This window comes from Danio aesculapii, chromosome 3 (assembly GCF_903798145.1).
Source record: "Danio aesculapii chromosome 3, fDanAes4.1, whole genome shotgun sequence".
NCBI classification, from domain to species: Eukaryota; Metazoa; Chordata; class Actinopteri; order Cypriniformes; family Danionidae; genus Danio; species Danio aesculapii.
This window is the reverse complement of record NC_079437.1, coordinates 23,427,272-23,447,932: the sequence shown is the minus strand read 5'-3', so window position 1 is coordinate 23,447,932 and position 20,661 is coordinate 23,427,272. Positions and strand designations below refer to the sequence as shown.

The 20,661-nt window shown below is 34.5% G+C and overlaps 2 protein-coding genes across 4 annotated transcripts in view; one reads left to right on the top strand and one right to left on the bottom strand.

The window, feature by feature from the left end:
- cbx6b (chromobox homolog 6b) overlaps positions 1–1,973 on the bottom strand; it is a 48,108-nt gene extending 46,135 nt beyond the window's left edge. Inside the window, exons 1-3 of the mRNA XM_056452611.1 lie at positions 1,809–1,973; positions 527–570; positions 379–444 (exon numbers count right to left, since the gene is read on the bottom strand). Coding sequence (XP_056308586.1) covers positions 379–444; positions 527–570; positions 1,809–1,877 — 179 coding nt within the window. The 5' untranslated portion in view covers positions 1,878–1,973. The remainder of the gene's footprint in view (positions 1–378; positions 445–526; positions 571–1,808) is intronic.
- The window catches only part of baiap2l2a (BAR/IMD domain containing adaptor protein 2 like 2a), a 21,108-nt gene continuing 1,982 nt past the window's right edge, over positions 1,536–20,661 (top strand). Inside the window, exons 1-14 of one of the 3 annotated variants that reach the window (XM_056453419.1) lie at positions 1,536–1,604; positions 3,812–3,877; positions 5,651–5,726; positions 9,633–9,719; positions 10,389–10,450; positions 10,580–10,651; positions 12,036–12,116; positions 12,740–12,871; positions 13,453–13,554; positions 13,655–13,706; positions 13,804–13,996; positions 16,678–16,743; positions 16,826–16,991; positions 20,150–20,190. In XM_056453419.1, coding sequence (XP_056309394.1) covers positions 3,824–3,877; positions 5,651–5,726; positions 9,633–9,719; positions 10,389–10,450; positions 10,580–10,651; positions 12,036–12,116; positions 12,740–12,871; positions 13,453–13,554; positions 13,655–13,706; positions 13,804–13,996; positions 16,678–16,743; positions 16,826–16,991; positions 20,150–20,190 — 1,184 coding nt within the window. In that variant the 5' untranslated portion in view covers positions 1,536–1,604; positions 3,812–3,823. Of the gene's footprint in view, positions 1,605–3,695; positions 3,878–5,650; positions 5,727–9,632; positions 9,720–10,388; positions 10,451–10,579; positions 10,652–12,035; positions 12,117–12,739; positions 12,872–13,452; positions 13,555–13,654; positions 13,707–13,803; positions 13,997–16,677; positions 16,744–16,825; positions 16,992–20,149; positions 20,191–20,661 lie in introns of those variants that run through there. The other 2 variants (XM_056453420.1, XM_056453418.1) reach the window with 2 other exon arrangements.

The window sequence follows — 20,661 nt, the reverse complement described above, 5'->3', positions numbered from 1 at the left end:
ACCGTAGCAAAACTAATGCAGTTTAAAACTAAAACGTATTAGTGTAAACAGGGCCTTAGGAACAACAAACTCGATCTGAGCACAAAGCATGACTACAAAAGGTTTACTTCAGATGTGTGACTTATATTGTGTATGTAGTTTTGTGATGTGGCTGCAGATATCTGCATCATCACGGCTTCCTGTGAGTATGCAGGAAAGAGTCAATCTAGTTGTGACTGAGGGAGCTATAGCTGTGACCACTTCAAACAGAAGCAACAACGGTCACAAACGGATTTAACGCTCGTGACTTCTTAAGTTAGCATTGTGTATAGTCCATTTCCTTTAGAAATGTAATGAGGGACAAAAATCAATTTGCAGAGAGAAACATTAACATCTCACTTTTGTTCAAATGCCGCAACGAGTCGCTCATCCAGGATGTTCTCCTCAGGTTCCCATGTGCTGTACCTGCAATATACACAAATCATTTAACATCCACCTCTCGTTAGATAAAAAGCTTATCTAATGAAAGTTATTTCAGTTCACTCACTTTATTGCCCATCCTTTCCATTTCACTAGGTATTCCATCCGTCCCTATGGAAAAGACAAATGAATTCCCAACAATTCAGTAAGATATACCTTTCACTGATAGATTTCATTAAAAAAAATTCAGATGTACTCTCCTACATACAAATTTTTAACAAAACAACTTTAAATGTATAATAAAAGTAGCCCATATTCATCTACGCATTCTCCATGTGGTTGCAGGGTAGTGGGTTAAAAAAAAATGACAAAGCTATTTTAAGCCTTTAGATCAGTGTTTCTCAACCACGTTCCTGGACAACCACCAGCTCTGCACATTTTCCGTGTCCCCTTAACCAAACACACCTGATTCAGATCATCAGCTCATTAGCAGAGATTGAAAGTCCTGTAATGGGGGTGACAAATGAGACATCCAAAACATGAAGTGTTGGTGGTCCTCCAGGAATGTGGTTGAGAAACACTGCTATAGATTGACTGGGAGCCTATGTTGCCTTTTTATATCAATTGTACAAAAAAATTAAGCTAAATTAAAGTAAAATTGGGCAAATTGCTCCTCCAAATAGAGACAACTATACGATCCAAATATGCACCTGCATGATGCAACAATATAAAAACAAAAAGGTTCTTTCAGATTCTTGACTATATTAGGATAATCTGGTCATCTGACGGCAAACATTTACCCCTGCACCGTACCTCAAAAAGCGCAAGTTGTTATTGTAAACAAAAACAAACAACGTCTTGAACGTAAAAACGTGTGGTTGCTACGCGACGCGACGCCACTCAGATAAAACGCAAGGTTTCATTATAAATCAGAATGTAGACTGCCTTGCAGAATCTCCAGTTTAACGCGAAAACAATACCGTTTTGTTCATTTTAACGCAATTTAAACATCTTTGCTGTTTAGCACTGAGTGCCAGAGCTCTCGTTTAGAAGTGTCGCGTCGAGCTGCACGCCTGCAGTGTCGACAGGGTGTCAGACGAACCGGCCTTTGTCAAAAATTTGCACTCCGAGCAGACACAAAAAAGCTAACACGCTAACAGCACCAGCTCTAGCTGGCGTCTTTCCAACCTCAACAAACCTCCACAGTAAGTTATCCTGAAGTAAAACAACAGATACCTCCTGCGCCATAAAAATGCATGTATGCACAAACGAGCGGTTTTGTAAGCACACATTGAAACGTGGTGCTCTAATGCAGCTCAGTGCACTGTGCTCGGACTGAAGACTGAAGTTTAGTGCCTCCGTAGGCCGCGGTCAAAGGAAATCAAACGAGTATTAATAAACACACTGACCTTACGGACGCGGCGTTTCAGGATGGCCTCAGCGGCAAACACACGGTCCCCTGCCGCGGACAGCTCCATCTTTATGGGACAGCAGAGGCTGGTTGTTCCGCAGAAGCGATGGAAATCCTGCGCCGTGGACGAGCGAGTGAACCAACCACAAAAACACACGCGCGCGCCTCTACACGGCGGCCCATGCAGAGACACCACACACTGATCAACAAATCACTAACAAGAGCAAAACCAGAACAAGGTCTTGTTATTCTGTTTTACTTAATTTACGTTAACATACAATAGTAATACTTTAAAAATCGTTATGTCTGTTTATCCATCTTCTATATAATTTGTATCTTATATACACATTTTTACCTTGATGTTAACATTTGTCAACAATACTAACACTGCTACTAATAAAATAAAAACTATAATTAGATATACTACGAACACACAGTAGCTTTATATTATTATTATTATTATTATTATTATTATTATTATTATTATTATTATTATTATTATTATTATGTAATTATAATAATGTATAATACAACTACACCATAATATACAATGCATAAATTAGCTATATACTTATGTGCAAGTAAAATGTATATGTATAATTTATTTTTCATTTTATAAATCAATCGTCATCACTGCAGTCATGGTATCATGCTAATTATTATAATGCATACATTTATACTTTGCATGCATAATGCATTTTCAGTTTATTCTAAAAATATAATAGTTATTATTATCACAATCAATACAAATACCACTAATAACGCTTATAAATGACAAATAATTACACAATATAATATATATATATATATATATATATATATATATATATAATATTATATATAGGCCTAGTACATAAATAAATATTATACTTAATCATCATCATTAATAATGATACTACATATGATATTGAATATAAAATATTCTAAAATATATACAATTTCAAATGGTTTCCATGTTAAGTATATTATTGTTGTTGTTAATACTACTACTACTACTACTACTACTACTACTAATAATAATAATAATAATATTAATAATATTATTATTATTATTATTCCCAGTGATGGGTAGCGGCTGGAAGGGCATTCGCTGCATAAAACATATGCTGGATAAGTTGGCGGTTCATTCTGCTGTGGCGACCCCGGATTAATAAAGGGACTAAGCCGAAAAGAAAATGAATGAATGAACTATTATTAATAAAATTATTTTCTCGTTGTGTCATTCATTTTATTGATAATAATATTAATAATAATAATTATAAATAATTATAATAATAATTATTTATTATTATAATTATTTATTTATTTTCCCAGTGATGGGTTGTGGCTGGAAGGGCATCCGCTGCATAAAACATATGCTGAATAAGTTGGTGGTTCATTCTGCTGTGGCGACCCCAGATTAATAAAGGGACTAAGCAGAAAAGAAAATGAATGAATTATTATTATTATTCTCGTCATGTCATTAATTTAATTGATGATGATGATGATGATAATATTATTAATGACAACCACAACAACAACAACATCCATCTACATACATATGTTTACTACATGTATAATTTTTTTATCAAACTAGTTTTCAAGGCCAAACTAATTTACATGACAGTTCTGAGGTCTTGATAAAAAATTAAAAAAAAGTTATTTAAATAAAATATTTTTATTCTTAATAAATTGTACTGTATAACTTACAATGCCATATTTGGACAGAAGCTACCAAATGCATAAATATAAAGAAAATGCCTATAGGATTCAAAAACAAGCACGAGTCTGGTCTCCTGTCTGAAGTGTGCAGTGTTTACGGCAGGTGTCTAACCTCAGTCACACTTTTATTACTCTGCACTGTTCAATAATTCACAAGCCACACGGGTGACAATAGCTCACCATTTCCTTCTCTCACAAACAGGACGAGACGCGAGAGGAGAGGGTCATCTGTCAGTCTGCTTGCTTGCTTGTTTTTTTGTTTAGTCAGTGAATGTTGTTTATTTGTTTGTTGTGCCACAGTGACAGATCAAGATGTCAGGACAAAACAGTGATCAACTGCATCGCACCACTCTGGGCATTTATACGGTAAGAATTAAGTCTATTACTCGAGTTAGAAATTATGAACAATCACATGCTGACTAATGCTGACTTGTTTACACTTATATAAGGATTTAGTTGTTCAAAATGTTTTGAAACAGTTATTTATAAATACATAAATAAATAATTAATAATAATAATAATAAATCTATAAGATATTCAGCACAAAACAAGGGTTGTCAGCACATAATTTCATAATTTGCTCTTTTTTTTTTGTTAAAAGGGATAGTTCACCCAAAATTGAAAATTCTACCATCATTTTCTTACTTTTCACTTGTTCAAAACCTATTTGAGTTTCTCAACAAAAGAAGTTTTGCTGTTTTTACTAATACAATTTTTACTACAAATTACTCGTAAATTCTAGAAATAATTCATCTCATCATTTACTCTCCCTCCTATGGTTTTAAAGCTTTGAGTTTCTTTCTTCTAATCAACAAGAAACAGGCCCATAGCCAGCCTGGTGAAAGGTGTGGTTCTTTTTTTCTCAAAAAGGGGACTTTTTTTTGCAGTTATTTACCTAATTTTTTATTTAATTATGAGGTTTAAATACTGCATTTTAGTGACATTTTAAGCACCATTAGCTTGTCAGATCGTCATCATAACCACACTTTTTGATGTAAAACTATTTTTTACTAAAGATTTGGATTAAAGAAATATGAAAACAATACTTATTTTTAAAATACAAATTTATTAGATCATATATCGTTAGAAAAAATATAGCAATTGGTTAAGGTTTTAAATTATAAACTATAGCTTATTGTCATTTATTTGGTAAATAACAAACTGGGCAGCACAAACTTTCCCCAGTCAGAAATTGGGATGCCGTATTTGGTCAAATTCAGAACGGAAAGGCATGCCATGCCAAATTCAGTATCACAAAGTCTGTACTGACAGCCAACACAGGATTCCGCTTGGTCTTAAAGCCTTCTTGAATGGGTTATTTTCACAGTTTATCATGGCATAGTAGTCAAAATAGAACAAATGAGCTCATTAATGGGACAAATTCTGGACCTTTGTCAGTGAGGGGTGGGTTTTTCGAACCACCCGAACTCCCCCTGGCTACGGGTCTGTGAAACATGATTTTGAAAAATGACTTCCATCGACTTCCGTGGCAAGAAAAAAAAAAATACAATGGAAGTCGATGGGTGCATTTTTCAAAATATCTTCTTTCATGTTCAATGGTAGAACGAAACTCAAAGCTTTAAAACAACAGGAGGGTAAAAAAAAATGACGTAAATTTCATTTTAGAGTGAACCATGCCTTTAAATATTCTAATTTGGAAATATTCCAAAATATTTTGTTATTGTACATTAATTACATAAATTCCCTATAAATACATAAAGCATTTATAAATAATGTACGTAATACATCATGTTAATGATTGGAATATGCACATTTTTTTGTAATATTAAACTTAATATATTCTTATCTTTAGAACAATATAATTCTTAAGTATATCACCAGATTTAAATAATATATTAACATTCTCATATTTTCAAATTAAGCTTCATACATTTGTACAAAGTTTGTTTAATTGATTAATATTTTTTTTATTGTTCGATTATATAGTTAATTTTTACATAATCTAAAAATATGACAAATTTATATGACATACTATATGTTATAATGCATAATATATCTGTTTGATGGGAAACGGTGTTGTGACAAAAAGCAAACTGCAACTAAGGCGATAGATTGATGTGCACATTTAATGATCTGTTATGGAACTGTCACTTTTACATGGTTTGCCCATTCCTTTAGAGCATAATAGAGCAGTTCAACCCGAGCCTGCAGAGACTGGTGGCACTGGGAAACAGCTACATTCAGGCTTTCCAAGGCAAGTCAATATTATAAAAGTGTAAATTAGATGGATTTAAAAAAAGAAAAGGGGGGAAATTAGAAAACTGAGAGGCTGAACTTTGATCTGCCGGTTGTCGTTGATGATAATAAGTCAGCAATGCTGCGACGTCATTGGCTTATTTGACATCATTGTTTAATGACTGTCTATTTTATGAGTCTGGAGTTTCACTAACTCAGGGACGTTGAAGCAGCACTCGATATGTGTGTGCGTCAGTAGCTTTGATAGAGGCTGTTTCTGTAGAAATCTGTAATCTTTTGAGAAGATGACTGTTGAACAGCACTCCATTAACTTGATGGTTATCTTTCAATAGAAAAACTAAATTGTATTCATAGCTTTTTGGTCACTGGACAATAACACACACTTCACTTGGCCAAAAGGAAATGAGAACTTTAATTAAATTAAAAATTGTAAAAATCAAATCAAAAGTGCTTAGGGGTAACTTAATTAGTGTGTTGCTGCTCTTTAGGTAAGGGATTCATCAGAATAAACAGCAAAAGAAAGTCCAAGACAAAAATGTTGGAAAAATATTAAAAAGGCTTCAATGACATGGCTATTCCCTTTATTTTGCTATTTATATTTAAATGTAATTCATAATTGAAGAAAGACAAAAAAAAAATCCTATTAAAATTTAAATGCACCTTTATGTATAAATAACATGTTTTAGACTGTTTTAAAAGGTTGGTTCATCAAAAATTACGTTTATGCACCTTCATGTCATTCAGATCTGTATGAAAGTAAAAAAAAGGCCACTGTTGACAATAGTTGCTCCAGAAATAACAAAAAAGCTAAGAAAAACAACAACAACAACAACATTAAAATAGTTCAAGACCAAAAAAAAGTGTATAACACTTTAGTTTAGGTCCCAATTCATGGTATTAACAAACCATTAATTTACACTATTAGCTTAATAAACTACTAATTAACCGTTTATTAATAGTTAGTAAAGTAGTAGTTGGGTTTAGGCTTTGGGTAGGATTAGGGATGTGGAATTAGATCATACTTTATAATTTCTAATGAACAGGTAATATCTTAATAATTTGCAGGTAATAATCCAGTAGTTAATAGCATGAATTGCAACCTGAACTAAAGTGTTACTATAAAGCCTTATAAAACCAAATCAGACTTTTGAATCTCTCTTACCACAGGTTTCAAATATCATTGCCAGCTGCATATTTTAAAATATTCTTCAAAATAGATTTAAGAAAAGTTTTATATTGAAATATAAATTAAATATGCACATATTCAAATGTGTACAGTAATTAGATTTGATCACTACAGTGAAGAAGAAAGGAGGACTAAACGGAGTAAATAAATGACAGCTTAATGTATATATGAGTCTTAAAATATTAAAGAATTAAAATATATTCTGAAAGGTTTCATTTGTTAACTTCTACATAATTTGATAATCTCTACAGCATTTATTAAAATTAGTTTTATACATTTTATTTAAATTTATATCTTAACATTAGTAAATCTGTCAATTAACAATACGGCCATGTGTTTAGTGTTTAAAAGGATTGGTAAAAAATTTAGCTTTTAATTTTGAACATCTGAGATGTACTTAACTTTTTGTCATTGGAAGAACATTAAATTAGATTTTTAGGTGAAACCATGGCCATTAGTGATTTATAAGTGCAAGTACAGGCAAAAAAAAAAAATAAAATAAAAATAAATAAATACCTTAATATCCCATGATTCCTGATGAAGCATTGAGATCTCATAAAGGGGAACAATTGGTTTGCGCAAGAAATCGAACATAATTTTTCAATTCAGTTCAATTCATGTTTATTTCTATAGCCATTTTAAAGTGTAGATTGTGTCAAAGCAGTATAATGTAGAAGTTCTAGTAAACTGAAACTGTGTCAGTCCAGTTTTTAGAGTTAAAATTCAGTTTAGTTTAGTTCAGTGTGGTTTAAATTACACTGCTGAAAGTCCAAACACTAAAGAGCAAGTCCAATAATATGCAGCTCCATAAGTCCCAAACCAAGCAAGCCCAATAGTATCTAGATGCAGCCTTTATAATGCAAGCTGAGATAGCGTCACTCAGAGATGCAATATCAGACACAATGCACTCAATGGAGCTTGTGACGTCACTGTGAGGGGTAGGGTTAGGGGTGGGGTTGGAAGAGTGCATAAAAAACATTGGATGCAGCTCAGATTGCATCTGCACAGAGTCTGCAGTCAGACTCCTCTCAGTAAGCCAATGTCTAGGAACAAACTTCACCAATTGACTAAAATGAAGGAAAAACAACTTAAGAGAAACCAGGCTCAGTTGGTTAATTATGGTTAAGAAATTAAGGTCATGTTAATGAAACCTTACTGCAGGGCTATTTAATTGGCGACCGGCGGGCCAAACCTGGCCCCCAAAGCAATTTAATCTGGCCCTCCAAATAATGTGACCAAGACATGTAAAATAAATTTAGTTCAGTCGAAAAACGGTCGCTATAGTTATGAAGTGACATGCATCTGTTCAATACAGCACGAGCTGCAGTTGAAGGCTGCGCAGAGCGTGAGTCACCTGACATTAAGCGAGTGGCGCGAGCAGCTGGAAACATTGGGATATGTTTGTAGAAAAGGCCTTTTGTACAATGCACTGATATCGTTATTAGGGATGAAACGATTAGCCGATTTCACTATTAACTGCGTTCAGTTGCACGGAATGAAACTGCTGCAATTAAACAAAGTTATGCCAAGTTGCCACCTGTGCACTTGTTTAAAGTTCCGAGCTTGTACACAGAGGCTAATACACACGCACACCGAATTAACTGTAGCAGCTGATTGTTCCCATATCATGTCTTTTACGCGTGCAAGTTTGTTATTTCTAATGTAAGAATATATATGCTAATATGCAAGCGAAGCAATGCGCTCGCGGCTTTCCGGGCGCACGCAGTAGAAAACATCTCACGCCGTAGCGGTTATGTTAGATGAATTATTATTAAAATGATTATGTATGTATGAACGCAGATGATAACAGTTAATCTAAATAGCTACTTTATTAATATAAAGCTTACATTTACATTAGACCTGATAACCGTGAAACCATAATTATTCTTCAGACTATATAATCGTACAACCAAAATCTATAATCATTGCATCCATAGTTGTTTGAAATTCAACATTTGAATGTTTGTTAAAAAAAAGCCACATTGTACAATGCACTGATATTATGTAGATTCAAAATACAACATATTAACCTTTTAAATGTAGAAAAATACAACGTGGGTGTCTTAAGGAGCAAAAATACAACATATGGGCTCTTATATGCTGTTGTGTCCTCACTCATATTGCAAGTCATATCTCTCCGACCCTTCGTTTGGGATGCTTTTCATGAACTGGCCCCCTTGACAAACTAATTGAATAGCCCTGCCTTACTGTAATGTAGGGCTGTGCAATATATTGCGATGATCAGAATATTGCAAACGTAGGTAGTAACTGATTAAAACATTTTTTAATTAATTATTTCTGATTATTCTTGGTATTTTTAGATTGCTAAAACTATTTCAACGGAGCAAAGTGATGATATTTGTTTTTTTTCTTTTTTATTTATCCTGAAAATGTCGGATTCATTTTACGCAACAGTACAACATTGCTGTACACTTTCAGAAGTTGCAGTGATGCTTTCTTTTCTCTGACATAAATGTATATTGGTTTAATTATTTTTCAAATTTATTGTAAATTGGATATTGAATAAAAATCACATTTAACATGCTATCATAGACAACATTTTTCTTTAATAATCGCAAAGCCATACTATAAAAAAAGTCTTAAATCTATGCAATTTTTGTGATTTATTCATAAGGATGTTCAAATACATTAATATCAGTGTAAACATTGTTAGAAATCAAACATACAAAGTTGAATGAATGACATCTGTGTCTACAGCACTTGCCGCCACCAGCGAGTCCTATTTCAATGCTCTGTCTCAGATGGGTGAACAGGCCATGCTGAGCAGATCGTCACATTTACTGGGTAAAGCTTTTAATTCCTCCTATTTCAGTTTCCTTCACACTCATTTGCTTTTAAATTACAGCAGGACACGTCTCTGTCAAAGTCAGATTTTCGATATACTGTTCATTTTCTTTTTTCTGATGAATATGTACTTTCCATACAGAGCAGAAAGTGAGAGCGAGAGAGAGCGAGAGTTTTGCGTGTGTGTTTATTGAGGGTGATAAATTGGGAGGGAGTCTGTGTCCTTCACACACTATATTGTACTTTGCTCTTGTAAATGCACGTTCCTCTCTGAATCTCTCTCACACACACACACACGAGAGAGAGAGAGAGAAAGAGAGAGAGAGTGTGAGTGTGAGTATATGTGTGTGTATTTATTTATGGCTGGCATCTCTCACCCCGTTGTGGTTTAATGGAAAAATTTCATTAAATTTCAATGGTGCTTTTGTTGCTATGAATCATATTTTATGACTGCAGAGAGGTGGCATGACAGTGTGTGTGTGTGTGTGTGTGTTTTGTAGTCAATATCAGATAACCTCCTCTGTGATGTTAAATAATAAATGATGACACAACGTCAGCTTGGCAGTGCAACCTTTAGAGACTAATACCTTCACTTTAACGCACAAACAGATACTTTGGATGTTATAAGGTCATAAATGAAAACCTTTTACTTGTGCGTTTGATTCGCAGGTGATGTGTTGATACAGATGTCAGACAGTCAAAGGAGACTCACCAACGAGCTGGAGGGAGTGGTGTGTTACTCATCCTTCCCTATCGATCCATCGTTTGATATCTTCTGTTAGCGTGTTGTTGACATAATGCACGTTTGATTGGGTGTACAGTCAGTCCCATGTTTAATGAGTCTGTGTGATTTGATTCAGTTCCGCTGGTTTCACTCAGAGGTCCTTCAAGAGATGGACAACAATGTCAGATTGGATAAAGATTACATATCGGTGAGTTTTATATAGCCAACATCAGCCCTCCTGTGAAATTGGAATTACTTTTCAAACATTTCCCAAGTGATGTTTAACATAGCAAGAAAACAAACAAACAAAAGTCACAGTATTTCCCATTATACGTTTCATACAGTGAAAGTCATTTCTTTTAGTTTGTCTGGAGAAGGTCAGAATTGCATTTAAGAAATACTTTTAATTTGATTGGCTACAGAACAAACCACTGTTGTCCAATGACTTTCCTAATTAATCTAAATAGGCATTTTAACCTGAATACAATGAACACCTGCTTGTAATTAAACAACTCTCTGCAACTCTCACATGATCGCCCGGTCAGTACCTGGATGGGAGACCACATGGGAAAGCTAAGTTGCTGCCGGAAGTGGTGTTAGTGATACCAGTAGGGGGCACTCAACCTGCAGGCTGTGTGTGTCCAAACGCCCCAGTATAGTGAAGGGTACTCTATACTGCTCAGTGAGTGCCATCTTTCAGATGAGATGTTAAACAGAGGTCCTGACATACTTGCCACCCCAGTATCTCTGCCAAATTTGCCCACTGGCCTCAATCCATCATGGCCACCTAACCATCCCTATATTATAATTGGCTTCATCACCGGTTTGCGGTCTGGTGCAATATGGCTGCCATCGCATCATTTAGGTGGATGCTGCACACTGGTGGTGGATGAGGGGATTCCTCCAATAAGTAAAGCGCTTTGAGTGTCTAGAAAAAGCACTACTGCATATAAAAATGTATGGAAATGGAAAATCTAAAATATGCAAGCTTAATAAATATTTATGCTTGGGCCAAGTCGACATTAATCTGAATGAAATATACTTTCACAAATATACTTTTAAATGCAAAATTAAAGGTTCAAATCTAATCATTAAGAAAGGTCGGCGGCAAAAGCCTAGTGGTTAAGTTCACCGACATATAGCACCATGGTACTCACGGCAACCAGAGTTCGATTCCTGGCTCAAGGTTCTATGCTGACCCTTTCCCTCTCTCTGCTCCCAATACTTTCCTGTCTGTCCTCCACTATCCTATCCCAATAAAGTTGAAAAAAGTAAATCATTAAGAAAGTCTAAAAGCTAAATAGACTAATAAAGAAATACTACCTGCATTATAATCCTTTTAATGCTTGGAGTCAGATTTGGGCTAAACAAAAAGAACCAAATTATTATTTTAAGAGGGAAACTGAATAAAAAAGGTTAGTAATAACTTGCTGCTTTTATGGTAAATAATATGTATTTAACAAGTAAATATTGGTTCTGTTTGATTTATTTGCCAAAGTCCTCATCCTATACATCTAAAAAACTCTGAACATGACTGGACTGAAATCAATCTGAACGCTGAAACTAAACTAAAGGTTGACTTTCTCCTCCAGACCAGCAGAAGGCGATATGAAATGGAGGTGAGAAACCAGGCAACAGCACTGGAGAGACAGATGAGGCGAGGGGTCCCGCAGGTCAGAGGACATTTATCAATGTGCTGTACATGTGGACATTTGTGCAGATTTAAAAAAAAAAAATCTTGTAATCATTTTAACAATTTACAAGCTGACAAAACATGCGTCACTCGTTTTACGAAAAACAGTATTTTGAAAGCAAAAATATCCCCGTTTTGTCTTTTGTTTATATATTGAGGTAATTAAATGATCACACAGGCAGGGTTGCCATTTATTTATAAAAAAAAAAGGGGGGAGGGGGGGTAACACCATCGCAAGTGTGATGCTATTGATTTTCTACAACAGTTAATACTAAAGTTAATACTGAATGAGTACTGAATTTTAGACACAATATTGTGGGGTTTTGTTTTGCAAATGAAAATGGTTCCAAACGAAGCCAGGGCAAAATGTCTGTTCGTCTCAGAGAATGAATCTCTTTTTGAGTTAATCAGTTGAATCGTTGATTCTTGATCCAGTTTCAGTGCTTGTTTTTTTTTTCCTCTTACAATAACACCTCAAACAAAACAAGCTTTATAGTGCTACTCTGAAGCCAAGCAGATGCTATAAGGCATCATTATCATTCGTGATGGTGGTGGTAATGGCTAATCAACATGAGTTATGTTGATGGTTTTGTTTGTGTGTAGGACGGCAGTGAATATGTGCACTTTCTCAAGGAGTGTCAGAAGGAGGCGTTAAAGGAGGAGGAAAGGCGATATCGATTCCTGGCGGAAAAACACTGTGGGCTGACCCAGTCTATTGCTCATCTCATGAACAAGGTTAATATCATTTCTTTTCATTAGTGTCCAAACTGTTTAATGTGTATTGGAAAACTCTGGGCTGTAATCAAGGTGATGCTATACTAGGGAAAATCTATGATTAAAATGACTTCTTGCAATTGAACTTAATGTGTTATTGTAAAAGCATTCCATCTCAATTTCGCCTAACTATGTGCAATTCTTTAAAGAGAAAGTGTACTCAAAAATGAAAATTTACTCACCCTCAAGTAGTTCCAAAGCTTTATAAGTTTCTTTATTCTGTTGAACACAAAAGCAGATGCTTTGAAGAAAGCTGAAAACCTGGAACCACTGACTTCCATAAATACTATGGAAGTCAATGGTTACAGGTTTCCAACATTCTTCAAATTATCTTCTTTTGTCTTCAACAGAAACAAAACAGTCAAAAAGATTTGGAACAAGTAAAGGGTGAGTAAATGATGACATTTTTTTTAACTTTAAGTTTTATGCTTTATAAAGTTATCTGTAATTAAATTTTTTGCCTAATATCAGTTGCTTAGAGCAGAATTATGTCAGTGTTAATTTTGTGTGATGTGATTAATGTGTTTAAATGACTCCCACAGACAGGGTGCAGCCTGCAAAACAGAGCAGAGGGGTGGAAAGATCTGGTGGATCACACAAGAGAATCCCATCCACGCACTCCTTCACGACTGGAGGACAACATTGTGAGAAATAACATTTTTGCCCTAAACACCTTTTTACCTTAAATAATGATAGTCAATAGAGGTGTTTGTTGAAACTCACATTTCCATTTCTTTCTGTCAGCCTGATGTTAACCGCTGGGCGGAGCAGCCGCTGGGCACAGTTCCCTCTAGAGGTGGGGGGACCTCATTCTGACATGCAAACAAACATATGATGAACATTAAATCTTTGTTTCTAGTTCAGTATAACAAACTTTCACCTCTTCATCTCAGGCCCCTCCCCTCAGCCCAGTCGTTCCAACTCAACCTCAGGACAGGCTGGAGGAAGAGTGATGCGTGCGCTGGTGCCACACCCACCTTCTGCAAACTCCACCCTTCTGCCGTTCGCCAAAGGAGAAAGCATCACACTTCTCGTCAAAGAGCCGAGGAACGGCTGGCTGTTTGGACGTGCCGACAGCTCTGGACGGTGAGAGCACTTTTACACCATAATCCATGTTTGCACAACACAATTTAACTAAAAATGGGGAAAAAAAATGTAACATGGCTGTTCTTCATTTTAAGAACCGTGTTAAAAGTGCAAGGTACTACCACAATGCAGACAGCGAACAGGACCGTTTGTGTGAAGACCCGTAGCCAGCCTGGTAAAAGGGGTGGTTCTTTTTTTCTCAAAAAGTGGACCTTTTTTGCTATGCGCCTAATTTTCTATTTAATTATAATGTTTAAACACATTTTAAGCACCGTTTTTAGCTGAATTAGCTTGTCGGACGGTCATCAACCACACTTTTTAATGTACCAAAAATACTTACTAAAGATTTAGAATAAAGAATTAGGAAAAAAATATTTACACAAAGTAAAAGAAAAAAATAATAAAACGAATTTTTAAAATACAAGTTTAGTCAAATGTCATTAATAAAGGCAAATTAAAAACAACAAACTGGCTAGCACATTCAACTTTCCTTAGTCAGAATTTGACCATTTGAATAATAATAATAATAATAATAATAATAATAATAAATATATTAAATAATATAAGACTCTCTTGTAAAAAAATGATATTAGAAAATTCATGTATAACAACAATAGCCAAATTAGTATTCAAATTATTTTTAATATGGTCCGCTTTCGGTGCTTCACACCTTTTTGTTGGTAATTTTTTGTTTGAAAAAGGTCCAAGATTTAGAATTAAAGTTACTTGTAAAAATGTTTTCTCTATTTAAAAACAATACAGTAGCGAAAGATGACTTCACTTACATCAGATTGTATGTTTTCTAGCAGCTGGATGTTGGATTCATGAAAAATAAATTGTTAGCATTGGACAAAACTGATTAGCTGAAGTCTTTTAGTTTCACATTCACACACTGTTTTTATACTGTACAGCCTGCATAGAATGTAAACACATTTTTTTAAACACCCACAGTATTTTTATCATTTTCAAAATATTTTATTATGTGTGGTAGGGCTTCACAATATATAATTTCAGCATCGATATCACAACGTGCAAGTCTGCAATAGTCACGTCGAGGGATCTGCAATGCAGTTGGGATTATAGTTGACCAGACATTACAGTGACAACTTAATTAAATAATTAAATTCTCTTTATTCCAGACATTAGGTCCATAAGTCCAAAAGACAAACAAACAAAACACACAATATACCATAAAATAGACAGTTATGCCAATATTTTATTAAAGGTGACTGAAAACACACCTCAGTGAACAAAGGATTTATCAATTACTTTAAAATGCCATTTTGAGAATTTCCCAACCGACATATAAACTTATAGATCAAATTTTTCATCAAAGGAAAAAAATGATCGAACTCTTACATTACAAAATAATTCACTTGCACTACACCATCTATGTTTTTCAAGAAGAATCCTCAAACAATCATTGTAGGCAACCTGCAGATTATGGAGACTCTCTTTTTTAAATTATACCACTGAGGAGCAGTGTATAAAGAACTGCAGTAAATTCTAAAGAGGTTTACCTTAACCTGCTCCGAACACAAATAAAACTCACTAGCATATTTGCTTGAACATAACTTTTGAGGTTCCCTGTACATATCATCATCATCATCATCATCATCATCATCATCATCATCATCATCATCATCATCATTCATGTCTTCAGTAATGACATGCCATAAACACTTAACAGTTGTACTAACATTTAAAACTTGCCCTGACTAATAAAAAACTGGAAAAATCATATCTCTATGTTCTTTGGTTCTACATGTCATAACACTCTTTTTTTAAATTATATTGCACATCATATCTCTGCCCACAAACATTAGGCAGTTGCTGAAAACCAGCGCTACTTGGGGAAAAGATCATCAGCATACTTGTAATGATTTATTATAGCATCACCAAGCACACAGCCAGTCCTACAATCACGAAATTCCTCAGACAACTCGTTCATGTAAACATTAAAAATAAATAAATAAAAACAAACAAACAAACAAAAAAAGCTGGATAGTGGAGTTAATAAAATGTTTATTTTTTTATTTAAAAGAGTCAAAGTTGATAATTTGCATGTGTTTTTAAGGTCTGACTGTAAGAATTTTAAGTAAACTCGAGCCATTTGAGCACAATAAGTGAAACGTTTCTAGTTTAAAGACTAATTGAACATTATATAATTGCTTAAAACGATACAGTGTTAATATTATTATTATTATTATTATATAGGAATTAATTATATCTGTTTCTGAATACTGTTTGACACCTCAAAAATCATAAATCGTTTATTTGCATCTTTTGTTTGTTGTATTTAACTATGCTTGCCATTTTTTATAATATTTCATGCAGATATGAAATATTCATGCTCCCCTATAGAATCATCACAATAGATCTAAAATTATGTATTAAGTTACGCAATATATAAATTGCAGTGAATGAAAATATTTCAATGTCAGTGTTTTCCAATATCATGCAGCCCTAATGCGTGGTTTATGAGCCATTTTCCTCATGAGGACCAAACAAATGTCCCCACAAGCTAAAAATTTACTGGTACACTAAACAAAACTTGTGGACATCCACACACGCACACATTCGCTTTCTCCCTTTCGACTATCTCTTACACTCCATCTCACACACACTCACAGACAGCTCACCTGATTTAATCTCCTGATCATTTGATCTGCATTGTTCAGGCAAGGCTGGTTCCCTGCTGCTTACGTGGGCCTCACAGATGGACCACCTGGACCACCTGTCCCCAGGTAAGCGGATACCACATTTCCCAGCAGCTGCGCATCTGAGCTGCGGTCTCAGGACCTCGAACCTCTTTCTCTCTCTGTTCAGCAGCAACTCTTTCAGAAGAAGCAACAGTATGAACAATCTCCTAGACCAGCCCTTCAGCAGCAGCCAACAAGCAGCTCCACCTGCGCCTGCTCCTCCACCACCACCACCTCCATCAACCAGATCCAGCAGCTCCAGACCGGTCACTCCAACTCCTTCAGAAAACAGAGTAAGAGCTCTTCATATCAATATGCTCAGTTTTTGTTCAGCATTGGGATGCATTTCTATGGAAGCTTGTTCCCTTCATGGGATGAAAGAGCAGTTAGAAATAATCACATTGGTAAGATTGTAGGTAAGGTTGTATTAGTTAATGTTAATGCATTTACTAACACGAAACAACCATGATTTATTACAGTTTATACAACAGTTCTATCTGGTTCTTGAATCTGATTGGCTGATAACCGTGCGATATTCTGCAAATTACAGCACTCCTACAGCCTCTTCACCTTTTACCCATGTGTATTACTCTGCCCACAAACAGCGACAAGCACAGAACACTCTACAGTTTGACAAATATTGCTGCTGTTGGACAACATAATGTACTTTTGAGGATTTTTTTTTGTCAAGAATGTAGTTGTTTAGATTGCAGCCAAGCAGTTTATTAGTAAGGATAGTGCCTATTTTAAAATATTTATATTTTCGGAGCATCGGATTGAGTGCATTAGCCAATGGCAGTTTTAGACCAGAGTAACTGGGGGGGCACTTGTACTTTTAGGGGGCATACTTTAACATACATCACAAACTACTCAAACAATTATTCAAAGTCATTGATTTATGCATCACTCTGAAGTCTAACTATAAGCAAAAAAAATGTAAATAACTAGAGTTTGCTTCTTTTAACACACATTATTTAAAATAAGTGGTTAAGAAATAACTGAATTTTAATGGGTCAAGTAAAAAAAAATAAATAAAATAAATAAAAACCTTAGCGTTTTCCCCTGTGAAAGTTTGAAATTTTATTCATAGTGGTCTTAAAAAGGTCTTAAATTGGACTTGATGAAACCTGTAGAAACCCTGTTTGGTTTTTCAATGGTAATAAATAGAGTCGGAATTGTTAAACAGCCTTGTATGAGCAGTGAAGTCAAATTTCTGAAACAAACATGCAGAGCTTTGTATTTACTCAAAAAGTAGTTACTCAAAAGTTGTTCTGAGTTTAAGTTGAATTAAATGAACTTATGAGTCATTTCAAATGTACATTACATGAATAAACTGGAAGAAAAAAAAGCTTGTATGACTTACTTAAAGCTTAAATCTGGTTACTTATTTGAAGATATTATTTTCACATAAAAAGCAGTCATGACTTTATGTGATGGTGTTCATAATTATGTCACAGTGAGAATTATCCGCTAGTGATCACAATCTAAGTTTTAAAAATTTTATTTTTGCTTTTATTTAGCTATAACATCTATTTCTATATCTAAAAATGTTTTTATTTATTACTCTATAATTTAGATTCTTATTGATTGTAGTTTTGTTTATTTTTATGGTTACAGGCGATGTACAATCATTTCTCTGCATATCCTACTGGGTATGACTCTGTCTGTGACAAATAAAAATTTAACTTGATTTGATATATTTTTCTAGGGTATAAACAAAGTCAGAAGGAGGCTGACTCAAGAAAGTATGCATGTGCAATTATGAGATTAAGTATTAAGAATAATTTTCACACGCTTTTATGAAAGTAATTCAATAAAAATTACTATGCAGCAGCTGTAATGTCGATCTTTTGTGCGCATTTGACATTGTGATGTCGTTCGAGGCTTTTTTGAAGATCCGCTGATGCTGAATATTTTTAAAGCCCCAGAGAGATTTCAGACTGTACTGTAAGCTGATGTAAATGTGTAGATGAGAGGAGAGCCGGCTGATGCTGAATGTTAGTTCCTCATGTGGCCAGCAGGGGCACTGTGGTGAAGTGCTGTTCTCCACCACGCCTCATCCTTCATTCTGGTGGCTGCAAGGAGGCAGTTCATTCTGCTGACGGTCTGTGTCTGTGTGTGTTTAATTTGTTCCTCTTCTGCATTTGAGCCTGTCTTTTGTGTTGTGGTTTGCTGTGGCAGTTTATACACAAAGCGTTTGCTTGGAATATTTCTGTTTAAAATGGTAAATTAGACCTGAAAGCAATACACTACAGGGTAAAAACAGAGAGAAAGTTTTATGAAAGTCCTGCTGAAGTTGACATTTGGCTAAGTACAAGAGAAAAAAATAATAACTTTGAGAAAATATTTGCCTAACATATGCATTGTAATTGTAATCTACTTACTTTAAATCTGTGAAGATTAATAAAGGCGTGACAGAAGGCACAATTAAAGTGTATTTTAGTTGTTTTCATTACCAAAATAAGCCAAAAGGCCAAATTTAAAAATTGAAAGGTGCATGAAAATAAAAATAAATAGTTTTTGCCTGTAGTGTCTTGCCTCAAGAATGAGGAATTTGTACTTTATAGCAGGAATAGCAATAAAAATGAATAGGATGTCTAACAGGATGGATATAAAGGCTGAGAGATTTAGTTTTCATGGGTGCGTGTGTGTGTGTGTTGATATATCTTTCAGAAATATTATCATTGCGGTGTATTGTAGTGTGAAAAAAAGTCATCCTGTGTTATGATGTATATTTCCCTCCTAAATGTCTCTTTGATATCACTCAGAAACTGGCTTTGTCTATTTTTGTATAATAAAACAACAACAACAACAACAACAATAATAATACCACATCTTTATATGACAGCTCTGTATAATTCTGAATTTTACACTGAATAATGATGGATCTGGTTTTTCACATTTTGTATATTAAGAAGGTAGACATTTAATAGCCTTTGTGTATATATATTAAAAAAAAAAAAAAAAAAAAAAAAAGCTACTTTGGTATTTGGGGTGGGATATGATTGTAAAGGGCTTTGGGTGGTCAAAAATACATAAACGCCAAATAAATATTCATGGCTAATTTTAATATTTTGTCCAATGAAATAATACATATACTGTAATATTAAATATGAAATAATATACTCCATAGTAATGATCTATTTGGAATCAAGTTTTGTCTTAAGTAAGGGCAAAATATTGCTGGTTTGACTGACGTAAATTTTCATATTGTACAAGTGCCAAATTGAAAGTGCACTCATACCATATGTTGATAAACACACACATGCTCAACTGCTTTATAAAAGGGCCACAAAACATAAGATATCATCCCGGATGGGGTTTTTAAAGTGTCAAGAATGAAGTCTCCAAGGCATCACAGTTGTTTGGTTTTGCTGTGATTTTTTGAGATAATAGTGATAATTAAAAACTGTTTTAAAACACTAAACTTTTCTTATTTTGTTTCTTACAGAGACAGGATAGCTACGAGTCTCGACCCACACTTTTTCCAAGGTTGGTGGAATCAAATATTTTCACATTCATGCCCAACAACCCTTCATTTTATTGCTTTTAGCTTTCTTAACACCCTTAAAATTCCTATGAAGTGCTTTGAAATAGGATTTTTTACTCAACGTTTGACCTATTTACAACTTAAATATGAAGACAGTGTGGGACAGAATAGCTCCTCTCTTTTAAAAAAACAGCCAATAGTGTTTAGTTTTATTGAAGCTCTGTCAGTGAGTGTTTCAGCTCAAGCGCATCAAATGAAAAAAAAAAGAAAATTGAGAAGCATCTTGAAAGGGTGGGACATGATACTAGAGAGTATCTGATGACGTATGAGGTGACATGGGGGAGAGAAGAAAAAAAAAAAAAAAAAAAAAAAAAGACCTACCTTATACATTAAGTCTAACATATTGATAAACACACACACACACACACTTAACAGATCATGTGTATTTGCAGATGTGTTTAACATCATCATAT